This window comes from Cydia strobilella, chromosome 19 (assembly GCF_947568885.1).
Source record: "Cydia strobilella chromosome 19, ilCydStro3.1, whole genome shotgun sequence".
NCBI lineage: Eukaryota > Metazoa > Arthropoda > Insecta > Lepidoptera > Tortricidae > Cydia > Cydia strobilella.
The window spans coordinates 4,496,771-4,518,720 of NC_086059.1; the positions used below are offsets into that span (position 1 = coordinate 4,496,771).

General features: G+C 36.8%; 1 protein-coding gene across 1 annotated transcript in view; it reads right to left on the minus strand.

Annotated features, from left to right (window-relative positions):
* The window catches only part of LOC134750287 (uncharacterized), a 196,504-nt gene that overhangs the window by 36,584 nt on the left and 137,970 nt on the right, over nucleotides 1–21,950 (minus strand). The window contains exons 3-7 of the mRNA XM_063685448.1: nucleotides 15,116–15,277; nucleotides 14,205–14,349; nucleotides 11,716–11,913; nucleotides 4,322–4,429; nucleotides 2,655–2,795 (exon numbers count right to left, since the gene is read on the minus strand). Coding sequence (XP_063541518.1) covers nucleotides 2,655–2,795; nucleotides 4,322–4,429; nucleotides 11,716–11,913; nucleotides 14,205–14,349; nucleotides 15,116–15,277 — 754 coding nt within the window. The remainder of the gene's footprint in view (nucleotides 1–2,654; nucleotides 2,796–4,321; nucleotides 4,430–11,715; nucleotides 11,914–14,204; nucleotides 14,350–15,115; nucleotides 15,278–21,950) is intronic.

Below are 21,950 nucleotides of genomic sequence, written 5' to 3' on the forward strand. Positions count from 1 at the left end.
ACTGCACAAAAAACTGGGAGCCGACTGCGACTTAGCGGTATAATTCTGAAAGTAGATTTTGTATACAAGTGTATGGAAAAAATTACGAGTTCCTAAATAGTTATGAGCGGTAGTGTAGGTAGTTTAAAATTCGATTTCACCAGGTATATATTGTTAGGTGTAATTATAATTTTCATCCATTGTATACTATTATCATTTAGCAGCGACATAAGGTATGTTCACTAATGGCTGTACAATATATCATTAGTTTTGCTCAACGTCTGTAGTTGCCAGGTCTGAATAATGACCAACATTATGTTTCGCACGAGGTAGAGTAAGATTTATACGTGCCTAAGGAAACATATGTTAACACATCGCTGCCCCAATACTACAGGGTTCTATGTTTCACTTTTATCGAACTGAAATTTGAACTTTATCATAGTGACATTAAGTCGAATTTCAAATATCTTGAAAATGTAACATAGAACCCTGTAATATTGGGGCAGCGATATGTGCAGTCCATTCTTATCGCTCTTTTAGCATTCTCCCTGGACCAACAGTATAGGTACCGTTCGGATTCAGACTGCACCCGAATTACTGCAACAGTATTGCAGCGCGACATTACTGACGCAAATGGCAAAATTTTTGACATTTGTGGCAGCGGCAACAACCATCGGAATGGGAAATGACCATATTATACTCGTAAGTGAAAGTTAAAAAAATATAGCTCACCAAACATGCTTGCATATTTCTGTGACAGTGTGAGCACATAATAAGTCAGAAGTTAGTGCCTCACCACTAAACTAAACAAGTTCATTATCATTACCACACCCATAATGTTAAAGTGAAGTTCTTTGACGGTCAAAATAATGAAGTAGGTATAACTATAAAACCTTAGTAGCTGCCTTGAAGAAAGTAGTTCACTTGAACAATTTAAATTACTAATAATAGATACCATTTCACCGAAGGAAATGCATTAACATTTCTCCATTTTATTATCCACTATAAACTGTTTTTAATGAAAGCTCGAAACGATTTCAAGAGTAATTAAATTAAGACTTTTAATTTTATTAATCTTGAAATCGTTTTTTACTTCAACGTTTTAAGATCGTGGTTATATATGTGCTATGTGCTACTTATAAGTTTTTTGTCTTAAGTCAATATTACGACTACACGCATTGTTTAATAAATATTAATCATTATTATCAGCTCATTTTGCTGTCATTGTATCAAAGTGCTACGAAAAAGTTTCCGCATAGTGCAAAAGCTGCTACGCTATTACCTCGTAGCAGTCGTAGAAGACGACAATGCGTGTGAGTTTAGAAGCTACATTCAGATTTGGTATTCCTTTTGCTCTTCAACTACATAATTATATTTTTAACAACACCACCTCGTAAAGGCTCTCTTTATTCTTCAAAAACTGACGAGAAAGTTGCATTTTATTCACAAGAGTGGAAAACTGGTTGCATGTAAAATATTGAGTTGTTTCTGCATGTTGGCTGGGAGAATTGACCTTTAAATGATTCATAGGTATTTAATAGCGTTATTTATGATTTGATTGGAAGGTTTTACAGTTAGTATTTTTCTAGCGTTGGTGTGGTGAAGTTGTGTTTCACTCGGTAGCAAAGTTTGTTTAACCCTCGTGTCTTGAAACCTTAAGATTCCACTTTTCGATCCGCTCGCTACATTTATGGAATCTTTCGCTTGCTCGGGTATCAATATTAGCACGAGAGGTTAAATAACAACTTTGCCCCCTTGTAAAAATAATAATAATATTAAATAAATAAATAAAAAAGTCATTTACGCAGTAAAAAAAAACAGTAGTAGGTACTATAAGCTTAAGTTACAGCAGTATTATACAAGTACATATACAAGTAGGAACTAACTATATATGTATATATATGACATTTAGAATTATAGTTAACATATAAATGCTAAGTGCGACAATAGGGTCGGGACTCAGCTTGTGCGTTAACATGTTCCTCATTTATTTCCGACTCGTATAATAACTCCAAGCGCAACATTGACATTGAAAACACAAATGATGGCGTCAGTGAAAATTCAAATTACTCTCGTTTATCCACCAGTTATTGAGCGAAGTCTTAAGGACCGCGAGACAGGCCCATTCGCGAAATGGTCTCGATTTATACGCACCATTATGGCGATTCATGGCGCTCCCCCGTTTTAAATCCCTGCTTATTGGCCACATTTGTGTAAACCGAGTAAGAAATTGGATTTGAGTTTAATTAAAATTTGCATAGAAACTACGGATTATTTTTCTATTTAGTTCATTCATTTTATTGGGCACTTATTTGGTTACAATGTATTTAAATAAAAATGCTATGGCTCTACCAGTTGAACCGTAGAACTAAACTATTCCTTTCTAAATTATACAACATTTACAATGTTAAATAAAACGTCAAGGCCTAGAACTTTTTTGCCAAAATAAAATATCGACATAACTGTTTGTCATGTCTTTCCTATAAATATTCCCAAAATAAAGGGAAAGTTATGAATCCTGATTTCCTGATTTAACCCTACCCTTTCCTAAGGTATGGTTGTCCACAGGAGTGACCACTTTTTAAAAACTATGTATGAGTGTACTGTTTTTTTTTACTGCGACAAGAAATGTTTTTTATTTCTATTTAATAACCCAAATGTTCGTTTTAGCTTACCTTAAAAAATCTAGGAAATCGAATGATAGGGTTGACACCAATTTTAAGCTGCAGCAGATCCAGGGGTGTCAGCGAGACGATGTCCAACAGGAACGGGCGCGACGTTAAATAATGCTTGGCTAATTTCTTGGAATCATACACCTAAAAAAAGAAAAAGTCAACTGTTACCTCAGATTATGCAATTAGTATTAGTAGGTGGATAATAAATCTGAAACTTTACACTTAAATTTAACTACAACTACATATACTACAAACTTAGGTGGTACCGAAAATTGACACACAAACACATTATAGTTGACGAAATATAGTTGGCACCGATTTGTCGTAGAATTTATTTAAGAGATCGGTACGTGCACATACGTCAACCTTTTCTATTGATTGTTTTCAGGGTTACATTCAACTATTTCTAATTTATTTACTCTGTAAAAAGAACTCAAATAACTTTATATTTTCTTTAATCAAAATAAACCTAAAAGTATATTTTGTGGAAATCACGTACAAGGGACGAGGTTATGGTAGGTCGGAATGTAAATTACTGGAGTCATTTGCGTCACCTGTTTCGTCTACACGTCGACATCACGTTCGGTTGGGACTGTAAAGGTAAAGGTCCATTTACATGGATGTTTATTGTACGACTTGGGGCGAGATATCGTATAACATTATCGTAGGTGATTATTATACAAAACTGCTTAAATTCATACCATTAATAAGTAAACGAGGAGTTGGTAAGTGAAGTCAACACAGAAATTAGCTATAAACAACTACTAACACTACGGTGCAAATACCATTGTCGTTAATCAAGTATCCAGACTGCACGACCTGGTATCTGAAGTCGCATAGTATGCAGCTACGGTCGGGATATGTGCAGTGCATACCAAGTTAAGCGCGATCACAGTTCATCTCCAGCGAAACCTTGCCGGAAGAGATGGAACAATATAACTTGTGGAACACCTAACAAGAACAGTTCCAGATATTCCTTTCATAGTTACACGATCAGTTCCACTGCTACATATAGGTAATTCATCTGTAGCGTAACTTTACTAGGGTGATGGAGCAGTATAACTCGTGGAACTCTTAATATGAGTCCCTGTTTCAGATATTACGTCCGCGCCCGCACGATTAGGTTGATGCCAACACGATGGTCATGTAGTCGTTAATATATCAGAAGGCTTGGAACAGTATAAGTAGTTTAAAGTCAAGTCAAATTATTCTTTATTCAAATAGGCCTAGCAACAAGCACTTTTAAATTGTCAAGTTTTACAAATATTACTTTAATCTAAATAAGTTGTGAAACACTCACCATGAGCCCCTGTTCAGGTATCCTATCCACAGATGCATGACCAAGTCGAATGACACCGCGTCGCTGGTGCCGTCGTAAGCACTAAACATCTAGAAGTCATGGAACAATTACCATGAGCCCCTGTTCCAGGTATCCTGTCCGCAGCTGCTTGACCAAGCCGAAAGACACTGCGTCGCTGATGCCGTCGTAAGCATGAAGCATTTGGAAGTCCATCTACCTACCATGCCTACCTACATGAAGAACAAGGCCGGCAATGCACTTACAACCCCTCTGGTGTTGTGGGTGACCATGGGCGGCGGTAATCGCTTACCATCAGGTGATCCGTCTGCTCGTTTGCCTCCTATTTCATAAAAAAAAGAACACCTACCATGAGCCCCTGTTCCAGATATCCTGTACGCAGCTGCACGACCAGGTCCAGCGCGAACACTGCGTCACTGAGGCCATCGCACGTCACCCAGAAAATGTGGAACATTATCTGTGGAACACGATTGGGTACATTATTCTTAGTTATTTTGTACACTACTTATTTTACACCGTAATAAACACAAATTATTTTTATAGTGCTTTTAAAAACATCTTATCTAATGAAATGAGACCCCTCACTATCTATGGGATGGACGAGAAAAAAAAACTAATATAATTTACAAGGCAAAAAGTAAAAAGGTTCTTTGTTCATTACTAGGGGCCCTAAAATTAAAACAGATTAAAAACATAATCAGAATAAGGTCGTTGTTAACCTATTACCTGATCAATCAACCAACTTTTCTTTTCAACTCCCTAGTAAGTAAGTTAACGATATAAATCGATTACGAAGGTTCCAATGAAATGGCAATTAAATGATAACATAGAACATCCACAACACACAAAACCTGCCAATTTGGGTACCAATTAACATTATAATTACATATTCTGAGCAAATCTAATAATTAGGTGAAACCACGCCTACTGAACCATTATGTAAGTAGGTACCTGATTAAGTTAGTAATAGTAGATTGTTAACCAAGGGATGAAAGGCACCCATTTTTGTCGAGGTAGTTTGACGCTCGAACGCAGTGTGAGTGCCAATAGTCCGAGACTGAAATGGTGCCTTTCGCCCGAGTTAAACACTCTACTTTTCATTTCGAATACGAGGAAAGTAAAATCACATGTATTAAAAAAACACGGCTAAGCACTTTAGTAGTATTTCTTGAGGGTATATACTTACAATTAACACCTTACGTAAAAATATCGTTATTTAGGGAATGGGGAGTTAATTATCAGAATGGAAATTGTACAACAAATCCAACCAAAATTATAATTGCCTATGGCAAAAAAAAAGAAAAACGTACTTAGAAAGCACAGTGCTCTACAGCAGAAACGTATAAATTTCTGTACACTTTTTATAACAACAACGACCAATTTTCAGAGCATGAGAAATGAAAACTAAATATTGTGTTAGCAATTTAAATCAAAATTATTCGTTGCAAAAGACCAAAATCAACAGGCTCAGAAACTGAATTCTGAACTTTTTTTTTTTTTTTAATCTTTATTAAAGGGCTTTTTCGAGTGAACGAATATGTCGCCCCATAAAACATCAGACTTAATTAACAAAGTTAAAAAAAAAACAGCCAAATCTAGTATGTACATCACACATTTCTGTCCCTCAGACCGCACTTAACAACATTTAATACCTTTCCAACTACATCGGACATGGGATTCGATAGGTAGGTATTACATAACCCAATGGAACTGTCATTGTCATGAAATATTTGTCTTCTAGGTCGCTCATTTCGGACACACTCCATTAAAATGTGATACACATCTTCGACGCGATTACATAAGGTGCATAATTCCGAATTCACTTTACGCATGAAATAGACGAATTTATTCAATGGAATGTGTCCAGAACGCAATCTTAACAATAAAACTAGATCCTGCCTACACAACACACTGTTATCAATCCACGGAGAGTTAAAGGGTTGAGGCTGAATTGTTTTATACCAAATACCTTTGTCCCGAGACCTCTCGTCAAAATATTCCTTCCACAATTCGCGACACTTTACTTTGACTAAATATAAACAATCATTATATGGGGGTAGGAGGTGTTTCATCTAATAAATGAATCTTATAAGACCAGTGTTGCCTTGAAGCTATAAAACTTACACTCAGTATAAGATTAAACTTAAGAAACTGTAACAATCTGTTGTTTGTATTGTAGGAGTAATGTAGGTATTAAAAGTCCCCGGCAAGGTCAGCCGAATTTCACCTTCCCATACAAACGGAGTTTCGCTCTCATTTTAAAACTACGAGTTGGATTGTAATGAAACTGCACATACAATGACATGAGGTATATCTAGGTCTGTAATTAGTTTATATACCTCCAGTTTATAAAACAAATGAAACAGCAAAAATAAGTTTTTTTACTTTTTAGCTGTAGTTTTTTTTACTATGGTAACTGTAGCTACATAAAATAATTATATACCTTAGTTATAGATGTAAGTACAAAGTTTCGGAGCAATCTAGCTAGTCGTTTTAAAATGAGAGCGTAACTACGTTTGCATGGAGAACCGAGCTTACCGGAGACTTAAGGCAGGAGCATATTAAAAAGTTTTGTGCGTATTAAAAAGTAACGATATTATAAATTATAAGTATTTTACTATTACTTGTTGATTACTTGGAGCAGTTTTTAATTATTTGTTTTTCTTTCTTCTACATGATGAATTTTATCGAACTAGCTTCACAGTTAGTTTAATATGTAGCCATAGTGAGGGTCAACGGACTGACTGAAGTAAACAAAAAATAGATAAAGACAAAAATTTCAATTGCTTTGTCTCCCAACTTTTACGGTGTGGACCGACGATGGGAAACACTGAGCAAAACTCGACTTTTGTGTTCTTATTGGATTAACTATAAAAATATATACGTATGCTGTGCTGTAAGTATATACGCGGGAATTCGGTGGATGCGAGCGGCACAAGATCGGTCGAATTGGCGAGCCTTGGGGGAGGTCTATATCCGGCAGTGGAGGTCTATCGGCTGACATGATGATGATAAGTATTGATGATGAAGTATATGCTGTACCCAGCCAAATATACTTATAAATACAGAGTCCCACACCATCGAATAATACCCTAGAATTCTTCCTGACATCGTGTGTCAAAAATAATTTACCAACCCAGAGACTCAAGAACAATAAAATAAATCGCCGCAAGCGCCAATTTTACGAGCTCCCGGATTTGCGAAGGTCCTATGGGAAACAATAACGGCCCAGAGATGTTATATAACAATCATGAGGACGGTTTATGACTGTTGTTCCGATTGCGCGCTAATTTACGGGTGGAAACATTTTATTTGTCCGGTCTGTGTTGGTGAATATAAGGAAAGTAGCCACATTCGGATGGCGACTGCAGCGGCATTACCATTGTGGATGAGGATTTCACGCTGAAGTCAAGAAAGAAGAAGACGGACACGGCGCCTCGTAAGACTCTGTGTGGTACCGCCGAACCGGTAAATTCTGGCTTTCGGATTACTACACCGCACCGGGTAAGCGCTGTTTGTGTCGCGCCTGCATCACACCGCCACAGCCTTCGGCCGCTGGTGGAGTATGTTCATCAACAGAGTTCATACTTTTACAGTAAGGTACCTGCGGTAAAGAAGGCCAGGATCTTAAGGTTCCTTTCAAAATTTTACTTTTATAAGTGCAAATGATTAAAATTTTGCAAATATCGCTAGTACCATAATAGACAGAACTGCACAACAAGTACCATAGACAAAACTCCTCCTCCTCCTCCTTCATACCTATTAAACATAAAAAAAATAAAAATATCGATGGGCCTTCTTTGGTGCAGGTACTTTATTTTAAATAACATTATCTGAAATTGCTATTTGAACGGAAATGGTAATCGTACTGGGCGTTCAGGCGCGCGACTTCCAAACCAATGACTTTCTCGGAAACTGTGCAAAATATTTGACATTTATCAGTAGACTTTCGGTAAAGGAAAACTGCATGACGGCGAAGAAATGCAAAGCCCTCTCCTGTAATGAGAGGAAATACGTGCTCAGCAGTAAGACATGTGGACTGGAGATGATAGCTACTTTTTTTACTTTATTTAAACTTTATTGCACAGTAAAAATATACAGTTAGAAAAGGCGGACTAATGCCACACGGCATACTCTACCAGTCAACCTTTAGGCCAAACAGAGAAACATAGTTGTTTAGTAACTACCATTTAAAGGATGACTTAAGTTAGACCGGGCTTTATCACAAACAAACACTCGTTAAACAGAATATTTAAACTGTTATTGTTATTTACTGTGCGTGGTTAATATTACGACACACTTTGTGGTTTGTTATGTATTGCGTTGCGAAGCTGCGTCACTTTTGACATACTTATTATGAAAAATAATATTTAATAAAAAAAGTGCAACTCGATTAGGTACTAACCAAGTGAGTATAGTTGCCAGCATAAGGTAGGAAACGAAATGTGTACCTATAGATATTTATGACGTGTATGACCCTACTAATGTGTTAGGGCGTATATTCCTCTTACTGATGAGCAGCCACGGCTCGTTAGCCGCAATAAATGGACCCGGCGATATGGTGGAAATGTGTTTTATGCCATTAGGACTGAAGATACACTACTACCAAAGGCGTATCTTAATGTCTCTTTAAACAATAATGCAACCTACGATTCTTATCTTTAAGATTTACTTTTCAAGAGCGTAGAAGAGGTTATAAGCCCTTTTAAGAATGCGTTATTTAACTATCGTAGATTTTGTTTTGTTTATTTGGGTCATTCGGACAGTGCATCGATTTTGAAGTGCGAAATCTTTTGAGATATGATTTTACGCAATGTTTTAGTGATGAATAATAAAAGACTTTTCCGTTTTTGATCATCTTTAAAGTTAACAGTAGTAAAGGAAACTATGTTTAAGTAACCGTAAGTATTTAATTGTTAGTTTATTTATATCTATTAAGAATAACCATTAAAATTTAGGCTTGAAATTTTGTAATCTTCCAGGATGACTTTCCAAGATTAAACGTTGTTTAATGGGTATGCAAATAACACGGCTGGACCTAGTTATTAAGTTTGAGAGAATCTTTTTAAAATAACCACTTCAAAAATTAGTAGCAACAATATCCCAATGTCATTCTTAAATGACAGTGCTCTAAAAAGTTTTTATTTAAAGTAATCACGAATTAGTCATTAATCAGTCATTTATTGCTTTAATTCAAGTACTCAATTAACTAAGTGACATTTTGTTCTAAAACTAAATTTACCGAAAAGTATGAGTCAAGTCAATTAAAGTTGAAAGAAGAGAAAACTATTCAATCAGTTGATGAGATGCTGTTTGAATGCAATTGCATATAAACAGACTTCAAGAGAAAATCCATTCCAATACAAAGAGATCAGCTAATTTGATTGTATTTCAGTACGTGTTTTACTCACGTCGTTGCAAAACTATCTTTGCTGACACCAAAAACTATTCATGTCCTTACTTATTCAGGTTTAGAGGTGAAAGTGCCTTGGCAATTGTTTCACCAAATGCTGTCAGAGAATAGCTGTTCGCAGCCCAAGTGGCTCCCAAGGGAGTATTTAAGATCGTACTATCGTTTCGTATTTACTTAGCCTGCGTCTTGGGAAATAATGAAAGAGTACCTCAGTCCCAAAGAAACCTTCATTGCTGATTTAGGTGAGCAGGTTAGTTTTAGAAATAAAGTGTTGATTTAGAAAAGTTTTTACCTTTGCATTGAAAACGTCCTATAAAAAAATGACTGAAAAATAAGCGCTTCGCAGAAGCATCGTAATACATGTACCAGTAAGTATATATTGATACTACTTGTAATATTTTAGCAATTTTTTTCCTGGTCCAATTTCAGTATATTTTAACCGACTTTATAGTTTTTTTTTAAACCTTAACAATGCTCTGACCTTGATCCGTCACTTTCAATCACTCAATTTCAATTTTATCACGTGGATAAAATCATCCATGCCTGTGAGGTGCCTCTTATACTGGCATCCTGAGTCGACTGCTTGCCTGGGTACAGCAAATGCGCTGAGACCGGTGGCAATAGTTGCGAATACATTTAGGTGGATATATTGTGTAGCTTCGTCAGAATAATGATGTCGTCCGTGGGGAATAACAATTCGGCTCTGTTTGTAAACAGGAGACAATCGATATAGAATAAATATAACACATATAGAAGAGTGAAAAGGTCTGAGCAAGTGAGATATTTATGGTTTTATTTGCTCACTGGAGTAAAATGTATCTTTTGAAATGAGAAATACTTCGCCTATATGTGACCCATCCCATTGCATTACAGCAAAACAAAAGTTGTAAATGATAGCCAAAGTCCGATAGTCATACTTCACTCGCAAAACGATAAGTGAACGTGACGCCAGTCACTGAGAGTCGTTCTTGAAGTATGGACAAAACAAGAAAATTGCGTTTTTGTCGGTGAAATATTGCGTTTATGCAAGTAGTTGCGTAGTTGCAATACAATCTTGTTTTGGATAAAATGGAAGTAAAACAAAAAAAAACTAATTTTGAAACCTTCAGGGCCTGTATTTTTGTAATTATTATAATTATAATTCTGGATTTCACGGGCCTATAAATCCCGGTGTTTTGATAGGCTTGCGTGGGGACATAGATCCAACACGTAGAGGCCCCTTGGAGAGCTTTAATGTCATGTAGAATGCCTGCTGGAACCCGTTCACAGGTGCAACAATAGAATAATTATAATGATTATTATTTTTATAATTATTTTTTATTATTTTAATATATTATTTTAATATTCACATTATTTTAATAAACTGCTCATTTGCTCTCTATTTTACTAGATTTTGTTATAAAATTCATCATGCGTATTCATGCTTACTCCTCGTAAAACCTTTCTTTGGTTTTTTATCGAGCACATTTCCTAAAACAACCGGTATAAGTTTGATCTCTGATTACGTGTGGTTTTTACACAATTCTAGATCATATTACATTGGGGTAGACTTCACATTTGAATTAAGTAGTTGAACGGTCTCGGACGGTTGAGTGGATAATGACAGGTATTTATATTCTCACTTCAGTTAATCCGGGGTATATAATATAATATTTCTTTCAATAATTTTATGTTGCTAGCAGAAATCGTTTCTGCTGAAGCGATTTTCTGCTTGATTCAACATCTTGGGTCTTTTAACTTATACGATCAGCAATATATAAGTATTTAGTATTTACACAATCGAAAAGCTGAGAAAATTATATAGTTACTAGAGATGATTCGAGTTATTGGACTGTTAAGGCGCCGTGAGTTCAGGTTCTTTTCTCACTCTCACTGAGCGTGAGCGAGACGGCTGTGCGTGCCCAGGATCGCGGATATAATTGTTTTGAATTGTTAGTTTTAGTTAGCTTGAACAAATAAATTGCGCATTTTTAGAAGCCATTTTCATATTTTTAGTTTTTTTTTTAAATAGGTACTAAGCATATATATTTATTACGATAAAGGTATTGAAATAACAAAAAAATAAACTAACATTAAAACTAAACTATACCTAAAAATAATAAATCGTAAAGTAGACTTTTAGTATTTGTGCAAAAACTGTTACACACTTTTTTATGGTGCGTTTTAGACCCATATTCGTGTTTTTTCTATAGTGAAAGTTGTTTAATCAAGTTTCGAATCCATCAAGTTACTAAAAAAATACCTCAAAATTAGTCAGCTCTTTTACAAATCACTTATGCTTTTGAGAAATGAAATCACCCCACAAATTAAAAATAAAGGTCAAAACTCACCTGCAACTCAGGAAAGCTCTGCCTCACAATGAGCGTCCACAGATTATACAACACGCACGCAGTGATGACCCACAACCAGTAGAAATAGAAGTTCTCATCAGGGTTGACAACGGTCCTCGGCGCTCGCACTTTCCTCCGCCGCTGCCGGTTCGTCGACCTGTGGTCACCGGTCGCACCTTCCGACCCTGTGTCTTCTACCTGAGGGTAATTGAGATTTATTTTGATGCCGGCCTCGATTTAGGTGTAAATAGTGAGTATTGGAGGGAAAGTCGATCATTGATGTCAGAATAAGTTGTGTTGGAAGAGTCAATTCAGTCAGCGTTTTACAAAAAAAATATTGTTACATATAGCTTCATAAAACATTTAAAAATTTAATCAAGGCTTATATATAGACATATAGGAAATACATTGTGACCGTGTACAATACGGTCTTCAGTTTTGCCAAGTTTTATTAATCGAGGCTTTAAAAGACGGAATTGACCTCATTATTTAAATACTTAATCACAAACATATACAAACACACTTTTTACATTAGGAATCATATTGCTTGCTACTTTTTTTAAGTAACTTTAAGGGTACATAGGATATCTACACGAAACTCAAAGAATTGGAATGCATTGAATTGATAATACCGATATAATAGGTATTTGCAAATTTCATTTATTTTAAGGGGCTCCCTGGCGTCAATTACCTTCGATCCCTTAATTTTCTAATGTTTTTGTGTAGATTAGGTATCATATTAACAACAACGGCTTTAAGAAATATAGTCTATAGTCTTCGAGATTTGGCATTAAAGTTAAACAATTTTATGCAAAAAAACTTATTTTCTGACCATAACTTTTGTGTTAAGTAGTTTTAAATTAAAATCTCTGACCGGTTGTCATAGACGTCAAAGACGAACCCAAATATGTAGATTTCGTATACGTAAGGTCTTACAGCAATCGAGTTACGAAAAGTGTTTTTTAGACAATGTTTTAACGTGTTATAATGTTTAAAAAAATCATAAAAAAATAAGTATTAATTTCTTTCAAAATCCGGTAGACAAAAATGGAGATAAACGATTGAAGACCCGATAGCCGTTTGTCTAATAATTCTATCTGTAGTGCAAATGTAGGAGTAACGGCTCAAAACTTGTCAAAAATCAATGAAAACCGCGGGGAGCCGCTTAAAAGCAGGGTTCTTTCGCCATATTTTTGTATTTTACTAGCATGCTCTTATAAAAAAGATTGTTTCCAAAAATAATGTTTTTGACGTTGGAAAGATGCCTACAAATAGATGTCATTCGACCTTAAAACTGTCTTTAAAGTTGCATGATGGTAGTAAATAATATCAATATTCCATACATTGCATGCGAACTACATTCACAATCGCTACAGAAAATTGCCCATAATTTATTTACAATAAACTGCAAAACCGAAAGGCTTGTTTGATTTAGAAGAAAACTTATATAACTTTCCACTTACTTATTCACATTCCAGTTACTATGAACAACCGAGAAAGGTAAGTGGGTAATTTGGATATAGCGATGTTTTTAGTAATAAAATTCCTCTAACTTTTTGTAAAATAAAACACAATAATGTAATATACAGGGTGGCTAAAAAATACGTGCATTCCCGTTGCCAGGGAGATTTTGGGATACTAAGCAACTTTTACTATGGGACCAACCACGAAATCGCGAAAAAAAATGTAACCCTCCCATAGATTTTTTCTCGAAACAATGATAAATATGTACGAAAAGATTATGTTTGTATAAACTAAAATGTTAATGTAATTAACTTACCAATCGTAGCCGACGGTTAACCACTAGATACTAATCATGTTTAACCGACCCTGTCATAATGCTACTTAGTAGAAGCGGATGAATGTTTCGTTGCTCATAGCTACCCGCTTTAAAATAAAATAAAAATAAAATATAAAAATAAAATTCATTTATTTCGGACAATTCGGAATCCATATACAATTTAAGCTTTAGTTTTAACAAGTAATAGAATAGTTTAAGACACACTACACACACTTAGTTGTTAAGAATTGGCTTTGTAATTTATGTATAATTGCCCTCTCCTTTGTATTATGTCAATCTCTCTGCTTTGCCCTAAGGTTGACTGGTAGAGAATGCTTTTGGCATTAAGTCCACCTTTTGTACGATAAGTATTTCTTTTGTGCAATAAAGATTAAATAAATAAATATGTTAAGTTTATTTTTGTAATCTTTTGAGAAATAAACATCTTTAACCACAAAAAAATCTGATTTAGAAAATAGAAGTGCACAGGGATACCTGTAGTCAAGACACTAAATATATTTTTTATCAAGTTGATATCGTAATGTCTTATATGGTGGTGGCGGTCAAGTGTTAAATCTGATTTTACTTTAGGTATCATTCAAAATGATTTGTGCATTTCTACATTTACCTGACCTGCATAGGCTGCATACAAAGGATGGATGAATATCAAACATGCTGATAAATCTGGGAAATGATAGCAAAATCTCACAGTTTCCTGTGTTTCTGGTATGTGGCGAGTGGAGAATTTCTTCAGGAAGGAGTCTTCTCTCTTCAGGGGAGGTTTCTTCATTTGCATCGCCGAACTCAACTGGACCGTCGTCCGTAGCTTCATCCATCGCTGGTTCGACTTTGTTCTGCATATACACACATACAAGTTAGACAAATGTTTCAACAGATTTAGGGTATTGTCAAGCAAAGTTATCATGCTGTCAGAAAGTTAAATTTGTCTCAAGAAAGATCTTAAGTTTGATATTCACTAAAGTTTCGCCAATGTAAGTTAAAAGATAGTTCGTTAAATTTGTATTGGATAGAAATTGGAAATTTGTAAATAAACACACACAATGCAAATTAATCGTACTTTCAAAGATGCCTCTATACACACTTTATATATTTGTTTATTTGTGCTTTCCAGACTTTATTTATACTGAAATTTAATTTATATACGTGCAAACAATCATCTACCTGTATTTACATGCGACTATGCAGTATTCACACTAGAAACAAAATTGCATAAATATAAAAAGTATATTTGTAGAGTAAGATATTAGTGAGTATGTATCTATAAATCCACGTAAGTATCTAAAACTAGAACTAAACTGCATCTAAAGTCAGGAGCTTAATACTAGAGATTTAATAAATCTATTCAAATATGTAAACGTTCAAACAGATGCAATTAAACAAGTACACTGAATACAAATTGATCTCCCAAGTGACAGTAGGAAAGTAGAATCGCTTTAAAGTGAGCTAGTAAGACACAATATCCACAAGAAACACACATATCCAGTGAGATCATTCCCGAAGGCCTAGACACAGACGAAGGTAGCACATTAGTGGGAAATCAAAACAAACAATGATAAACAATCGACAACGAGGCGGCTTTACCGAACCCTCAAATCGAACCTTTTTATTTTCCTGAGAGCCTGGTAGTATGCCATGACAGCTTGGACGTGCCTCCATTTATGCCCCCGTTTGTCAGGGTCAGATTCCGCTCTCTCGTGCCCTGTGTCCTGCATCTGCATGGACTTGTGAGAGCTTGACGAGCTCGATGCAATGATCGGTCGCCTATAATAGATGCAGCGTGTTACACGATAGCAGTGTACAGTGTGTGGTCTGTTCGTGAAACCCCACCGTGAGTTTCGAAAGCGACTTAGCCGAAAAACGTAACGAAACAATATTTAAATTTCAAATAAAAAGGGTGCCACATGGTTTTTATAACCAGCCATGTTCTTAAGTGAAATGAAAGGAAATTATAGATAATGCGCTTATTGTCACTTTTAAGCTGGCTCAAAACTCACGGTCTCCTCAATACACTGTGGCAAAGAGACTCCACAAAAGAATAACATGCATAGTTACATAATAAAATAAATCAGCTTCTCTATCTTTTGGACAGTACAAAGTATCAAATTACGTGTATGGTTTAGCATTACGGTGACGCCTATTCGTCCAGCTGTGCAGTCGTGAACTAATCAATACTATGCAACTTGCAAACATAGTTTTGTGATATGCGATGTGGTACCGCACCAATTTCTCAGGTATCGGTTTGTTTAATGCGTTATCGATTGGTGTAGCTTCCAAGTCACTTGTGGATGTTATAGTATCTTATACTTAGAAATTAACTATAAGTACTGGCCAGTAACAGTTATATCTAAAAGTCCATGAAAAATATCTAAAACAATCGTCTCACCCGACATCAACATTTTTACAACTCCATTGTCATGACATGAAAATATACTTCAGAAACTAGTAACTACATTTTTACTTTAAAGGTATGAATATTATTGACAAGTAACTTTTTTGCTCAGCTCGTATCTTTTATGCTACAGTTTTTTTTGTGACTTGAAAGCCGCATCAACCACTCACTATCAGGCATCAGTCGGCTTGTTATCAGGTCGTGCTCATTGCTAGGGTCGCTAAGCTCTCGAAGCGCAGGGTGACAATTCTGGCCACTTACATATCGTCTGGCTTCGCATTTGTCGTGAATGGTGATAACTTGCTCAACAATCTAGACAGGTTAGGAAAATTATGATTTATTGTCTTTCTTTGAAAATACATTATAATATCTAAAAATTTTGGAAATCTATCATGTAATTATCTAACTTTAAGTGTTAAGGGCTACCTAAATATTTAGGAGGATTTTACTCACTTTACATGTTTCGTTGCTACAATTTTATAGTATACCTTATGAACATCTTTGAAAAGAAAAGTAACAGTCAAATATTGTGAATAGGATCACAAAAGAAAGTAATAAGTAGTTTGTCATCTAACATAAGTAATTAAAAAATATAGATATGCATCGGGATAATATTTGGGCGAATTTTTGACCTGCGCATTTTATTACTTCATTGAAATTCTAGTTAAAATCCAAATCCTTAAAAATAGAAAAATAGTAGGTACAGTCAAGTGTAAAAATATAATATGCTGGGTGCATATAACTTACTCAAAAATATTTCCCATAGTTCTTAATTCGCTGACATAAGAGCTATGGGACAAATCTTTGAGTATGATGTGCGCACCCATATTTTTACACTTGACTGTACTTACTTAAAGTACCCAAATCGTATGTTTAATACTCGTAATAAGTAAGTACATAAACAAAATAAATATCATATATATACAAAGGAAAAAATGACCAAGGCCTCCAGTAAAAAATATTAAAAATATGAGAAAGTAATTTAATTTGTTCTTAGAGAAGTAAGTACATTTTGAAAATCAAGCAAGTAAAATATTCCACCCTATCAAAAAGGATTACCGGAAGCCGGAAACCCGGAGTAAAGATAGAATTACGACTATACAAGTGACCTGAACCTGACAAAATCAATAAGTTCCTTCCGATGAACCCCTATAAAACAGCCATAAAACAAGCTCCCTGTGCCAACCTACCGTGTAGATCCAGCCATACATATTCTTACCTATAATATGTCGATTATGTCGATAGGCATTTATAGGTATCATATAAATACCGACATAAGTAAAAGGTTAGCGCTTAATAAATAATGGTACAGTCAGCGTCAAAAGTAACGAATCAGACTACGCATCAAAAGTATCTGATGTGATAAAAAACATTGTGTGTAACTCCGGGGGTAAGAATATTGTTACTCGAGTCTTATTCACTCCAGCCTGCGGCTGTCGTGAATATATATACTCTCGTAAAGTATTTCATTTACCCCCCACGTTGCACAATGTACTAATCTCTAACAGCTTAAAATAGATATGTCTCTATAAGTAGAACAATTAAACTGTATCATAGTTAAATATGTAGATAGTTTTGAACCAGAGCTGTAGGTGTAGACATTTAATTATGTACCTTGTAGTGTTTTACCTTGCATGCTTGGATTACTTCTCTGTAACTCCTCCCTTCTTTGGTTTCTAGCGTAAGAATCCAATTGATCGAACCTTTTAAAATTGCATTCCCTGGCTCCAATTAAATTACTATTTTCTTGATCTGCGCCTGAAAATCACAGGATAACGTTACGGAGATGCTTAAAGCTCTCGCGAACTTTCCTGTCGCGTGCGAAGTCTGAAACCTCTGCCCCGCTTGCTGTTTCATAATTCCTGAAACTTACCTTGCTGTTTTTCTAATCATTTCATGTTTTTATAATAATTTCAAAGCTAATCGACCTAAAATTCACTATAAATTTTCCTTGACATATTTGTTTCTTTGTTTCGACATAATCCGTCAAACTATTAAATTACTCTAAATTCCTTAGCATGAAGTTTAGGTCGTATAGTTTTCAAGTAGTTTGTTCTAAATTTTACCTAAAAATTGTTACTGGTGAACTAATATTTTCAAATATTTTCAAAATTAATAACGAAGTAAAGAAGAATTCTAGAAAATGTTATTGCTAGCTATATAAGCGGCCCAGCGGACATCTGAATTCAGTTTGCTTCTAGTTCCCAACAAAGGAACATCAGTTGTAAGGGTCCGTGCGGGGCCAAGCCAGGCCCCGCACCATCAAGAAACCCTCGATCGCGCTCCTTAAAAGGTTACCTGTGTTCCTGGCGAAGTCTGGCGCTCTCTGCACGCACCCAAGTCCGGTGGTGCTTTGCAGTTGCTCTAGCGGAGCGCCTCGTCTCCTAGGCGCGCGCTATCGGCGCGCCTCGCCTCAACAGGCGCGTGCTGTCACCGCGCCTCGCCCGCTATCGGCGCGCCTCGCCTCAACAGGCGCGTGTTGTCACTGCGCCTCGCCTCTTTGAAGAGCGTGCTTATCAGCGCGCCTTACCCAGCGCGCCTTACCGTGCGCGCGCTATCAGCGCGCCTTACCCAGCGAGCCTTACCGTGCGCGTGCTACCAGCGCGCCTTACTGTGCGCGTGCTGCCAGCACGCCTCACCTTTGCGCGTGCTATCTGCGCGCCTTACCTTTGCGCGTGCTATCTGCGTGCCTTACTCTTGCGCGTGCTATCTGCGCGCCTTACTGTGCGCGTGCTACCAGTGCGCCTCACCTTGCGCGTGCTATCTGCGCGCCTTACCTTTGCGCGTGCTATCTGCGCGCCTTACTGTGCGCATGCTACCAGCGCGCCTCACCTTGCGCGTGCTATCAGCGCGCCTATCCGTGTGCGTGCTCCTGCCTTGCACGTGCTATTAGCGCGACTATAAACTTTATTTTATTCTTTTTGTAATTTAAACCATCTGTAGCGTGTCATATTTAGACAATAGCCGTTAAATAAAGAACCTACCCCTGTTATATCTATCTTTTCCTTTCTACCTCCTCACTCCTAGCTCCGTTACTCACTCCTCCAATATACGTGGAGGAGGGAGTAACGTGACAGTTTTGGCGCCCAACTTTTAAATTTACCGGCTTTCTTAACCCTCTAAATTCTAAATTATAGACAGAATCCGTGTCTTTAAATCTTAAATAACTTTTCGGCCTCTTTCTGTTTAATTTTTTTATTTTATTTCTTTAGTCAAATATGGCACGCACCATTAAATACGCTAATCTAAACAAAGCAGAGCTAGAATATGAGGTTCGCATTAGGTTAGAGGAACCTAGGGAAAACTTGGTTGCCTTGAAAAAGCAAGCAGAGGTTTTGGGTCAATCGCAACCCGCATCGGAGGTACTTAATTCCATTATTCCTCCACAGGAAGATTTATTACAGATTGAGACTTGCCTTACCTTCATACAAGCAAAAATTGAGCAGCTTCAAGCGAAACCTTCGCTATATGCAACTAAAAGGTTGGAATCATTTATCAATCACTTACATTATAGATTTAATCGTATTGATCTAGATCATGACTCTCCTTTTGCAGATAATCTTAACACTCTCTCTGAAAGATTCAAGGTTTTGGAGAACAGTTATGAAGGCTTACTATTTGAATCAGCGGAATCTACCCCTCAGTTTTCCCAACACGCTCCCGCGCCCGAGACCTCTGAGACATCATTAGCTACTTCTAACTCCCAACAATTAAAATCTCCTCTCGGCCAACAGACCTTCCAAATTGTTTCTCCTTCGAACGTAATCTCTGAGCTGAGGAAACTTGCTTATAATGGTGACTCTTGCCCAAAATCTTTTCTTCAAAAGGTACAAGAATTCAGCACCTCTCGCAACCTTAAAAAGGAACGTCTTGCTGAGTTAGTGTTTGAAATCTTCACTGATAAAGCCCTTCATTGGATACGCTTTCAAAAAATCCGTAAACCAGATCTTTCCTGGGACGATATTTCTAACTTATTAGTTAGAGATTTCGGAAATACGGACTACGATCACAAACTTTTGACTGCTATTCACGCTAGAACGCAAGGTGAAAGTGAAGCGATCGTTATCTACGTCTCCATTATGCACGGCATGTTCTCTCGCCTTAATAAGCAATTGCTGGAATCTGAACAACTGGCAATCCTCCTGAGAAACATACGTCCTTCTTACTCAGTTTTTGTTGCACTCAACAAAATAAATTCTATTGATGAACTCCTAGCGGCATGCCAAAATTATGAACATATTTTGGACAGAGACCGCAACTTCACAGAACCCAAACCAGCTGTAGACCAACTGGCTTCGGAGTTCAACTATATGCCTACTCCATCAACTTCCAAATTCTCTTCTAATTATAATTCTAAATCTGCATTCAATTCGGAGGTTAGACCTGGCAGATATAATTTCTCAAAGCAAGTAAATAGCATTAATAATAAATTTACTGCTAACCTTTTCTGCGTCCGATGCCGTAGCAATGGACATTCCCTTAGCACCTGTAACCAACCTCACTATCCTATTTGCTTCAAATGTGGTCTGAAAGGTCACAAGTCCCCTGATTGCCCTAAATGCAATCCTTCAAATAGTTCTTCTCCAAAAAACTAACTCAGCGCGACTTAGATAAAGCTCATTACTTTAATGCAAATGATTGGAAAGATTGGCTGTCTTATCTTCGTAACTTTTTCACTGTCTATAAAATTTCTTCAGTTCTCTATGAGGAAGAACAAGATAGTGACAGACCATTTTTAACATTCACTATAGATAACATTCCCTTCTCTGGCTTACTAGATAGCGGCAGTTCATTAACCATTCTGGGCAATAACTCCCATTTCGGCCTTTTGAAAATGGGTTATCCTTTATCTAAGTCGTGTCCAACTACAGTTTCTACAGCCAAAAAGAAGAATAAACTACATTCAATTGGCCATATAGACTTGCTCATGACTTTTAACAATAAAACACACGCAATAAGAGCTCACGTATTCCCGGAAATACACCCTTCTATAATTCTTGGAGTTGATTTCTGGAAAGCTTTTGACTTGATTCCTGATTTACTAAAACCTAATTTTCTTGATGACTTAAAGTGTAACACGATTACACTAGAACAAGAAAAAATCTTTACTTTCGAAGCCTTAAAGTCTGAACAGAAAAACATCGCTAAAGATATAATTACTCGTTTTCGGCAGATTTCTTTTGAAGAAAAGGGCGAACTTGGAAGAACTCACCTGGTTTGCCACAAGATTGACACCGGTGATTCCCCTCCAATTAAACAACGCTGCTATCGACTCTCTCCTGAGAAGCAAAAGGCGCTGATCAACGAAGTGGACAAGATGCTCGCTTGGAAGGTAATCGAACCCTGCGAGAGCCCTTGGTCATCACCGGTTATTATAACCCCTAAAAAGAATGGTGAGTGGCGTTTCTGTGTAGATAGTAGGAAATTGAACGCCATCACTCGTCGTGACGCCTACAGCCTTCCTTTCATGAACGAGATCTTGGATCACCTGCGGGAAGCTAAATACCTGTCTAGCATCGACATCGCTAAAGCATTCTGGGAAGTTCCATTACATCCTCCAGACAAGGACAAAACTTCATTCTACGTTCCCGGCAGAGGAATGTACCGATTTGTGGTCATGCCTTTTGGTCTCACCAAGGCTCCTGCAACGCAGCAAAGGCTTATGGACACACTCTTTACCCCAGAATTCGAACATAAGGTATTTTGCTATTTGGACGACATCGTTATCGTATCCAAAACTTTTGACGAACATATCTCCCTTTTACTAAAAGTTCTCGAAAAACTAACTTACGCTGGCCTAACAATTAACTTCGAAAAAAGTCAATTCTTTAAAAAGGAACTCAAATACTTGGGATTCATCGTCGACGAACAAGGCTTAAGGGCTGATCCTGATAAGGTTCGTGCTATATTAGACTATCCTACACCAACCAAGAAGAAAGAAATAAGAAGATTCCACGGCACCTGCAGTTGGTTTAGAAGGTTCATACCTAACTTCAGCACTATAGCAGCACCACTGAACAAGCTAGCAGCTACGGGTAAGAACGC